The 11,032-nt window shown below is 43.3% G+C and overlaps 1 protein-coding gene across 1 annotated transcript; it reads right to left on the reverse strand.

The window, feature by feature from the left end:
• Window positions 1-723: 723 nt before the first annotated feature.
• On the reverse strand, window positions 724-11,014 carry LOC133129426 (ornithine decarboxylase 1-like). The gene is made up of 10 exons (XM_061243519.1): window positions 10,895-11,014; window positions 7,973-8,117; window positions 7,370-7,543; window positions 5,961-6,133; window positions 4,995-5,211; window positions 4,539-4,625; window positions 4,127-4,286; window positions 3,603-3,718; window positions 3,217-3,431; window positions 724-1,539 (listed from the first exon to the last, which is right to left on the reverse strand). Exons 2-10 carry the CDS (start codon window positions 8,072-8,074, stop codon window positions 1,395-1,397), a joined length of 1,389 nt encoding a protein of 462 aa, XP_061099503.1. The 5' UTR covers window positions 8,075-8,117; window positions 10,895-11,014; the 3' UTR covers window positions 724-1,394.
• Window positions 11,015-11,032: the final 18 nt, after the last annotated feature.

Below are 11,032 nucleotides of genomic sequence, written 5' to 3' on the forward strand. Positions count from 1 at the left end.
GGAAAAGCCAAAACCTACCTGAAGGAGTCAGAGCCCTTCGGCGAGAGGTGGGAGGCATCCTGTACTGACTCATTCCGACTGGATCATACACGGCCTTACCCGCGCTCCAGTATTGCCATTTGTGGATCCCAACAAGCTACACTCACCGAGCACTTTATTAGGAACATTTTTTACTTTTTACACCTACTTATTGCCGTGATTATCTAATCAGCCAATTGAGTGGCAGCAGTGCAATACATACAGTCATGTAGGTACGGGTCAGGAGCTTCAGTTAACATTCACATCAACCATCAGAATGGGGAAATGTCCTTCATGTTGATGCAAGCTTGACAGGACTCGGTGCTGTCCTCTACCAGGAATATCCTGAAGAGTTGAGGCAGGAAGTTGAGTTTGTCAAAACATAACTACACAATCCATCAGCTAGAGTTTCTGTCACTCAAGTGGGCTGTCGTGGACAGATTACCATATAAGGCACCCAATTTACTGTACGTACGGATAATAATTCCTTCACGTACGTGCTTACCACAGCCGAGCTCAATATGATTTCCAAGTCCAGTATTAGCCTGGAAAGAACAATATTGATGCTAATCTACTGTTCAGAAAAGTTTCGGGGGAAGATAAGGAAAAAGAAACACACACAAGCACACAAAGGGAAGCAAGTGAAGGTGCCAAGGCAGTGTTGCAAAAAAAGAAAAAGAAAATAAAAGCACAACTTGCTACAAATGTTGTAAATGTATTTATTTTTGAGGAAAAGGTACCAGTGTGTGACCCGAATGAACAAAATAAGTGAAAAGAAATCCAGTGACATTTTGGTTGCAAAAACACTATCCTGAACATGTGATATCATATCATGTTTTAAACTGTAACTGATCAAATTAAAGAATGTGGTGAATCATGAACTCCAAAACTAAGCATTTGGTAGATAATGAAGACTTTAAAGACATAACCCAGTGCAGTGCGTGATCTACTCCAGGCATGAAGCAGAGCGAGTGAATTACACAGAGGGAGTAGGCGTCGTGACTAACAAGACCCGGAAGGCTCCGATTGCATTGGAACCAATCGTCTGTTGCCTCATCACTGCTTCTTTCAGAACCGAATAGCGGGAGAATGAAACCCCTCATAATGCTGTTCTATGCACCTACCAATGCTGCAGATGATGACCTCAAGGCCAGGTTCTATGACACCTTGAACAGTCGATGGGCAAACATGCAGTTGGGAAAAGGAATGAGAATAGAGAGATGTGTGTTGAATGGCTCATGATCATATGCTTTGTTTTTGATTTCGACATTGTCTATAAGTATTGCTCCAATTCATAAAAAAAGAAAGTTCACACCCTACACCATCGAGGAAAGGATCAACATGCCCACTTTTGCCTCTCACCCTCCCAAAACAAATCATTTCCCCTCCTTCCCTGTCAGGTTGTGCTTGCGGGCGAGGCCAGGTTTCACAGGGCAGCAGGCATCCGGCTCATCATGGGGACTGGGCTGTTGAAGAAGGGCTTGGTCCCCCTTAGCAGCAGCAATCTGCAGAAGGCGTTGCCTGGAGACAGGAAAGGAGGGGGGGGGGGGGGTCAATGGAGATTAGTATCTACAATGGCATCCAGCAGCTACTAGGTTGACCCAGAGGGTCTACCAATCAAGAACTAACTGAGCCCACACCTGCTGGCCATGTGCAGGGTGCTGGCCATGGAGCAGGGATTTCACCTGAATGCCAAGACAACCTTTCACCACAAAAATGTTTGCTGGCTCAAGTTGCAGCATGGCTTTGTTCACTTTGCATTTCTTCCAAGTCTTTTTTTTTTCATTCACGATTGAAATACATGTTGTCATTATCAAACCACTTTTTGAACGGAGGCCCAAATGAGTTCAGAAGTGGATGCTGGAAGCCTTGCTATCAGCTTCTTGAATAAATTGATCTGATCTCCAGAAACAATCTATGATTTCTTGCAGAGCTTTAAGCAGGCTAGAGAGGAATAGCTTCATTTGCTTGATTAATTTTAGTGTAGATTTATTGACGGCGGCATGGATGGTGCAGTGGGTAGCACTGCCGCCTCACAGCAAGGAGGTCCTGGGTTCGAATCCCCGTCGGCCGGGGCCTCTCTGTGCGGAGTTTGCATGTTCTCCCCGTGTCTGCGTGGGTTTCCTCCGGGTACTCCGGTTTCCTCCCACAGTCCAAAGACATGCACGTTAGGCTGATTGGAGAGTCTAAATTGCCCGTAGGTATGAGTGTGTGAGTGAATGGTGTGTGTGCCCTGCGATGGACTGGCGACCTGTCCAGGGTGTATTCCTGCCTTTCGCCCAATGTATGCTGGGATAGGCTCCAGCCCCCCTGCGACCCTGATCAGGATAAGCGGGTTCAGATAATGGATGGATGGATGGATTTATTGACTACACCACACCACAGAAATCAGCTGCACAGCAAAAGCTGGCACCCTCGCATTCCAGCACATGTTTTTATCAATTTTCATCCACCTTCCCTGTAAAATAAATGTTTGGCAGGTGTTTTTTCATTGTCAGTTGTTAGCGTTTTGTTGTATTAATTCCCTCTGTACTTACCGTCGTCTGTTTCCTGGTTGTTCCATTCATTCATTCGTTGCATCTGTGTCTTGTTTCATGTCTCCGCCTTCACAGTCCTTATATGTACTTCCTTCCTATCTGCCGTCATCGATTCCACGTGTCTCGTTTTGATCAGAGTTTAGTTGCGTGTATTTAAACCCATTCGTTTCTGTCTTTCGTAGCCAGATTGTTATTTGTCATGACCATACTCTCCAGTGTTTATTTCTGATTGATTTCTGCTATGACCCATTTTGTCTTAGCCCTCCGCCTCTTGATTTATCCTTCTGTTTTGAGTTGATCCATAGTTTTTCGATCGTGTTTGGCTTATCGGTTTTTGTTTCTGGATTCTGTTTTTGTTTGGACTGCCCGTGTGTTATCAACCCCTTTGCCTGTGACTACATCTTGGATTACCCCCGCTATATCCGTTTGCCGTTGTACCGACCCCCTTGTTTGAATCTCGTTTACAAACTACCTGATCTCTGTTGCTACGGCTTGCTGGTTAATAAAACCTGCCTGTCTACTCTGCTGCAAGGTTAATAAAGACTTTAAACTTACTCCTGTGGTCTTGCTGCTGGGTCTATTGTTCTGGTCCCTGACAATGTTACAAATAAGGGAGAATATTGGGTAAAGGACAGAAAACATAAGATACTCAGGCATATACCATGCTTTCCGGGTCATCACAAATTGGGTTTCAGGCTTTGGGAAGCCATTGAAGTTGGTCATGGTGCTGACAGTGTAGGCTCCCATGTGGTAGAACAACATCCATTCACCCTCCTGTGCCTCTGGCAGGCTGTAATCTTCCACAATCTGGTCGTGCCCATCACAGGTCTGTCCGTAGATGGTGCTGGGGTAGAAGCGCTCACCTGGCTTGCTTCTCTGCAGTGAGACAGGGATACATGAACTGAAGAGGACTCAAACACAACCTGGAACTGCAACAGTACATGGTTACTTATGCAGACACACTTACAAATGATCTGGCACTGCAGATTGGCAGGGTTGCCAGGACTATGAAAGCAGCAAAACCAATGACAAACTTTGTGCTCGTACCTTGTGTGTACTTGGCAGGACATAGGCAAAGGGGAAAACGACGAGTCCAAATGAAGTGTGGATGCCGTCATTCACATAGTAACTAATAGTCTTTCTGTTGGCCCCGTCTTCTTTGCCTGTGGGAGTGAGAGGAGAGTTGGAGTTGAGAGCTGCATGAGAAGAAACAGGTGCCATCTTACAGGTGACCTTGCTCCACTTCATTACATTACATTAATGGCATTCTTATCCAGAGCGACTTACAGTCAATATGACTGAGCAGGAGACAATCCTCCCCTGGAGCAATGCAGGGTTAAGGGCCTTGTTCAAGGGTCCAACAGCTGTGCGGATCTTATTGTGGCTACACCGGGGATCGAACCACCGACCTTGCGGGTCCCAGTCATGTACTTTAACCACTGCGTGTACCTTAACCACTACGCTACAGGCCGCCCCACTTCAGATCTCATGAAGTATGTTGTGTGTTCAGACTATGTGGAAACAGAACTGTGCCAGACTGGGGATAAGGCTTAATTACAGAGCAAACTCACCATCGTCCGCCGACTTCTCCATGTCCACCCTCTTACCGATGATATTGACAGCCAGCGTGTAGGCTGACGATGGGAAGAAGCGACCCGGCTCGCTGATTATTTGGACTCCGGTGCTGACGGGGAAGTACTTGTCCAGTACTTTGTTTATGTCAACCGCCATCTGGGAATGGGGATATCAGGGTCAGATCCAACAAAGGAACACTCTGAGTAACTCTGGTATAAGTGGTGATTGTCTAAGACTGGCCCTGAACGGCAGCAGTAATGCTTGTTCTCACTTCTACCTGATTGTTATCTGACTGTCTGATCAAAGTCATTGATTGGCCAGAGACTCCACTCACCTGGCATTCAAGTTCAAAACCATTCCCTGTGTGGTGGTAAATAATAGAAACCAGCAGAGTTGCAGAAAAATTACCTCCCTAAATAGAGAAATATTGGGAAGGCTAAACCCAGGGTATCCTCCACCAAGGTCCAGAAGGGTCATTTTGTAGCCAATCTTTGCCTGCAAAACAATCAGCCATGAATGACTCTTTACATCCTTTACACAATACAGACTCCAACCACACACACAAATCTCCAGTCCAGTCCTCGATAGTTACAACATCTACTGGTTTCTGGTGTGTCTCAGTACTTTAGTAATTTTAGTCGTGTACAGTATTAGCTAAAGACCCACACAAGGGCGTGGCTGCAAAATGTAACTTCTGATCGAAAGATCAGAAATAATGAGAACAGCCGCCCTTCTAGGCCTGGAATTTGAGATCGCTGATCTGATGGGTTTATTGTCAAAATGGTTACATTTACAGCATTGTATGGCATTTCCAACTGTAGCTGCCAACCGAGTGGAGCTTTTCACACGGTGCCAGGTGCTCACCGCCAGGTCAAAGACGTTACGGGCATTTGTGATGGCCTTCGTGTAGGCCACTGGGGTCATGCAGTAGCCGCCCACGTGGAAGCTGACCCCGATGACGTCCAGCCCCAGCTTCTTTGCTTGCTTCAGGAGCGCCGGGCATCTCTCCAGCTTCGCCCCAAACTTTTTGGTCATTGGCATCATGGAACCCGAGTCATCCACGGCAATGCGGAGGACCAGCCTGAGGAAGAGGAAAGGGTGGGAGGGGCCCGGTCAAGGGTGAGTTTTTCCAAAGCAGATGCAGAAATGTGGAAACTCGAAGTCTCTGCAGAGTATTGTTTTTACATTTGAAGCATCCATCCGTCCAAATATCTGTATAAATTTCCATTATCTCACTATTCACCACCCCAAATATCCTTCCATCCAAATGTCTGTCTATCCAAATATCTATTACTCATCCATCTAAATATGCATCCATCAGTCTACCCATGCAAGCATCAGTCTGTCACACAGTGCAGTCTGTAAGTACTTTGAAAGTGCCACAGCTTCTGTTCTTTTGGCTCTGCGCTCCACCACATTGGATTTGAAATCAAACAAGGAAAATCGTGTTGAAGTGCAGATGGTCACCTTTAATTTGAGGGTGTTTCCATCCACATCGGGTGATCCGTGTAGAAACCACATCCATTTTTATACAGTGTCCCTCCCATTTTAGGGGACCAAAAGTAATGAGACAGTTGATATCTAGTCTAGATTCTACATTTTGCAACTGCAATCTGGAGATTGTTGTTTGGGTGTGAAAAATGACAAAGGCTGCAGTGTACGTCAGACACTGAATCACTTACCGCGATTGAGCATTTGATACTGGCTCCGGGCCAGTTGGTACTCCTCATTGATGTGCCCTGAATATATTTAATTTATGCATTTCATTTTACTTAAATAGTTGGTGGAATGCCAAGCAGACAAGAGCAAAAATATATAGAAACCACTCACTTGGCATTTTCACAGCATTGGGAGATCTTAATAAGCTCTGCCTCGTTGTCGAAGGTCATCTTCTGGATCCCATGGGCAACAGCGTATTTGAGGTGCGAGGGCTGCTTGATGGTGTTGGCATAGATGATCCTGCTGGGGTCCACCCCGAGAGACGTTATGAGATGCATCTCATACTAAAAGCGGAACGGGGCAAAGGCAAAAACAGGATCACAGGGCATCCCGAGTGATTCAGATGAGGACAACAAATGTTGAACTGGAGTCTATTCTATGAATGAACTAGCACACTGCTAATAAGCAAGCATGAGAACACACTCAGCCCACAATATCATTTGTATCCTGATACAGGGGTCAAAATATATATATTGAAAGAAAAAAGAAAAACACACATTGCCTAAAGTCAGAATAAAATATACATTTAAATCACTGCCATGTATAGCGTATCATGTAAACCAGGGCTGCCCAAACCTGTTCCTGTAGGTTTTCACTTCAGCCCTAATTTGCCACACCTGATTCTACTAATACCTACTAAGTAGCTCAATGAGATCTGAAGCCGTTGAATGAGGTGTGGCTTTGTTAGGGTTGAAGTGAAAACCTACAGGATGGTAGATCTCCAGTAACAGGTTTGAGCAGCCCTGATGTAAACAATGTCCTGAATAAGCAACCTGTTTCAAAAATCAGTGTTTAATATCCTTTTGAAAAAGTAAGGAAAAAGCACAACACTGCTGCTTTACAGAGTCACCACTTAATTGGCAGACATGCTGACGTTTCGGCACTAGGCCTTCATCAGAGTAACTTTGCCAGAAAATGGAGAGCTTCATTTATAGAGACATACAATAGGGAACACCCAATAGGGAGTCCCAACCAATGATTCAATCATTGATGTGAAAAGACATTAGGACATAAGGGCAATACATACATTGTTGAAAAAATACTTAACATCAATCACAAATTTACATTTCCAACTGTTAAGCTTGATGGACATGGTTATTTTTTCTCAGTGTTTGAATAGAAAAAAGTATACAGATTTGCAGTCATGGAAAAATAAAACACATTGGTACATGTTTTTAGAACTTGGCAGAGTACAAGCAGAGTTATAGCATCACATTCAAACATAGTTCTTCATTGAGTCCATTCTTAAAACTTTGCAAAGTGTATATCCAGAAGGTCTCACATTGTAACAAAAGAGATTCTATGTCACCACCTCTTTTTGGTGTTTTAACTTGTTCAATTCCATACACTTGTAGGCTATTAGCATTATGTTTGAGGTTGTTAAAATGCACTGCATTACACTACTAATATGTGTAGCTGACATTTTGTTACAAATTTACTAATTAGCCAGATAAAGCCCAGGTAATTGCTGAAAACACAATCATGCATACACTGACACTCTTCTGGCTTGGGGTTAGTACCTTGCTGGCGCAGTCGAACCCCGTCCCCAGAGCAGCAAGCGTCATGACAATGGGGCGGCTTTCGTTGCATTTGACGGCGTAGAAGGGCGTGACTCGAGGTATCTCACGTACCCACAACAGGTACCTCCTCACCACCTCCCCCAGGTCCGCCACGTAGAAGGCATCCTTGGCATCCTAGGGAACGGCGAAAGGGGACGTTGAGGACACCGAGCTCGAAACACAACAGACAGGCATCAACGCAGCGGCAGCAAGGCAAGACGCCAAACCATGGATCTCAAATTCTGGTGGAGAGAGATCTGCCATTTCTGCAGTTTCAAATGCTTAATGCTTGTGTTGTATTAAGCATCATACCTGCCAGTATGTTTAACAGCAGAGAAACCACCTCAATGATCTTTTCTCAACTTGAAATTTAATGAAAGTTGGTGATGAGTGACAGGTTGTTGTTGGTTTTTTTTTTTGGGGGGGGGGGTTAAAATTTAATTAAGCTGCTCTATTTTAAGGGTTTAGTGAAGGCTGGTCATTTTTTACCCTTAGGACAAGGGGAGTATACAGCTTATTTCCAAGACCTGACCAGCAGCCTTCCATGACAGCTCAAACTCTCACCGATGCAGACAACGCCTTGATCCTCTGATCGATTAAGTCCTGGACAGAAGTCCCATCCTTCAGGAAGGTGAAGCCAAAGTCCTCTGGAGTGAAAGTGCTCATGGTTGCCAGTTTTTTTTTTTGTTTCTTTTGAAGAGGTTTCTATCTGCAAAGACAAGGGGAAAAGAAAACATCTATGCTTATATGTTAACCCTTGTGTCAAAAATGACCCACCACTATGTTTAACAGCAGAGGAAAACTCCTGAAATTATTAATTAATTATTAATTTGCGGTTTAAAATTCAAATAAGCTGCTTTATTTGAAGGAATTTTCAGAGTCATCTTTTCACCCTTAGGACACGGGGAGTATACAGAATGTTAAGGCTACACAAGGGTTAAACCACTTCTCCCCACACCACATAATCGGGTGCACAGTTGTGAAGGGTGGCCTGTAGCATAGTGGTTAAGGTACATGAGTGGAACACGCAAGGTCGGTGGTTCGATCCCGGTGTAGCCACGATAAGATCCGCACAGCCGTAGGGGCAGTGATACCAGCCAGGGTGATACCAGCCAGGTTGGGGCAGAAGCAGGCCCTCAACTACCACTGAGGTCATGACCTCAATATTATTTTTGTATGTGTGCGTGAGTGCGAGGACATAACTATTTTAATGTTTTTAATCTAAGCAAATCTTTCCATTTTCACCACTGACCTCATTATTGTTTTAAGTCAGCCTGGTCAGGGGCAATGCTCTTGCGGACTAAGAAAGATGGATAATTTCTCCACTAAAAAGTTGAATTATTTGGTTAAGAAAAACAACAAATCACTAGGTGCTCAAAGAAAAGGCTGAAGAGCTCAGGAGTAATATGAGGTGTTCACTGAACAGAGGGAAACAAGCAGAAAAATACAGAGATGGGTGCCAAGAGCAAAAGAACTGGGAAAGTAGAACCATGTGGCAAGCCAAGAAAGTCACGCCCTGATGAAGGTTTTTGTTGCCAAAACGCATTCAGATGTTTTAATGAATACTTATGGATATACCAGGTCTATAAGGTAATTTAACTCCTCCATGACGTTTAAGTGCCTCGAACCTCACTTAAGTAAACCCAGTTCTACGCCCCTCACTGTTTTCTTCTGAATTATTTGGTTTTTGAAAAGGATCACATCATTGTGGCTCAAAGGTAAAAAGAAATTCCAGGAGCTGTGATTTTATATATTCAGGTTTATAAAGTGATGATCTCTTGTTACAATGATTGTTATGTCATGTGCTTATAATATTCTAAGAATATAATTAAATATTTTCAGTCATTTGTCACTGACAACTAACCCATTTGTACAAACGATGCTGTGAAACCATTTTGCCTCTATTATTTCAAGTATTGTTTTTCAATACTTGAAAAATGCATCCTCCTTTCCTCAACTACCCCCACACGTCTGTGTTCGACAAAGCGCAAGGAAATACAATGCATCGTGATTTTATGGCATGATAAATGCACATCATTAAGTAAAAGCAATCACAATAATGATCACGGGAATGACAATGCATTTAATTACGTCACTGAATCTTCCATACAAAAGTATGCATGTATTCAATTTAGGGTACTTTATTCTGGAACACTCAAGTTCAACTGACCGATGCATGTTAGTTTAAAAAGCACCTTTTCAGAATACTTTAAGTACAAATACTATAATTAAAGTTTTTATAAAATTAACGTTTGTATCCTATTTTTAACTTGGGAAGCATTACATGAATACAATTCGCGAATTACATGAATACAGGGGTGACATGGCTCAGGCAGTAAGTCTGCAGTTGTCTGGCAGTCGGAGGGTTGCTGGTTCGATCCCCCGCCTGGGCTGTGTTGAAGTGTCCCTGAGCAAGACGCCCAAACCCCTACATGCTCCTGATGAGCTGGTTGGTGCCTTGCATGGCAGCCAGTCACTGTTGGCGTGTGAGTGTGAGTGTGAGTGTGAGTGTGAGTGTGAGTGAGTGTGAGTATGAATGGGTGAATAAGAAGCATTAATTGTACAGCACTTTGGATAAAGGCGCTATATAAATGCCAATCATTTACAATTCCCATGTTCATAGTGTGCTACATTGGTGGCAATTGTAAAAAAATTTAATACATTTTTATCACATGAAAGACTGAAGCTGATCAATTGGCCCTGTGATGATGGGGTGGCCACTGCTCATGTGGTGAACAGACAGAAGAACTCAAATGAAAGGGTAGGTTTAAGGCCTTTTATTTCTCAGAAATGGAACAAAAGTCAATAAAACCAGGCAAAAACTGGCCACCCAAACGGAACAAATCACCCAAAGGTCAGCTCAGGCAGCAGTTCAAACCACCCAGGCCTCTTTTACAGCCCAATAATGAGATAATTAAGGTTCAATTAGACCCCAACTATAAAAGTGGTCATACAATATTAACATGATGGGAGGGTTAACACAATGTGTTGCTCATTATCATTTGCTTTGTCTCTGAATTCATTATCTTCCAGGTGGTTAGTGGCCAGGTTTCTACACTTTTACCAAGTGGGAGCCTATTGATTGACCTCAGTCTTTAATTTGGTCAGTTAATGATTTACTCCTTTTTATTCAGCTGTTTCCAATATAGCACAATATGAATATTGGAAATGTATTCTTCATGGCATGCAATGGCATGCTATTTCTGATTCTAATGTGGCTTAAGATGGTGCAAAATTCTTCTAAACATGATGCAACCCATTTTAAAAATCAATGTTGACTCATAGGTTTCCCAAATACAATATTTTAAATTATTCTGAAGTCATGTCACTGGGCAAAAATAACTGTGATGAAATCCTTTTATTTTATTTTTTTGCCATCGATGGCTTTCCATAACCTGTGTTCTTGCCTTTAAGCAGAAGCTTATGCTGTTAATCAATTGAAATAAAGCATGAAAAATCACTCACCATGAAAAAAAAAACACTCACCTTATAAGCACCATTCACAATGCCCTGACCAGCTGAGCTTGTAACTGTAACTATGGTACTGTTCCTGGCTGGGAGTGGCATTGAGGTAGTAGGCTACCTGTATTTATAGGCAGGGAATCGTTCTATACAAAGTGCAGT

The sequence above is a fragment of the Conger conger genome, chromosome 1 (genome assembly GCF_963514075.1).
Source record: "Conger conger chromosome 1, fConCon1.1, whole genome shotgun sequence".
Classification (NCBI taxonomy): Eukaryota; Metazoa; Chordata; class Actinopteri; order Anguilliformes; family Congridae; genus Conger; species Conger conger.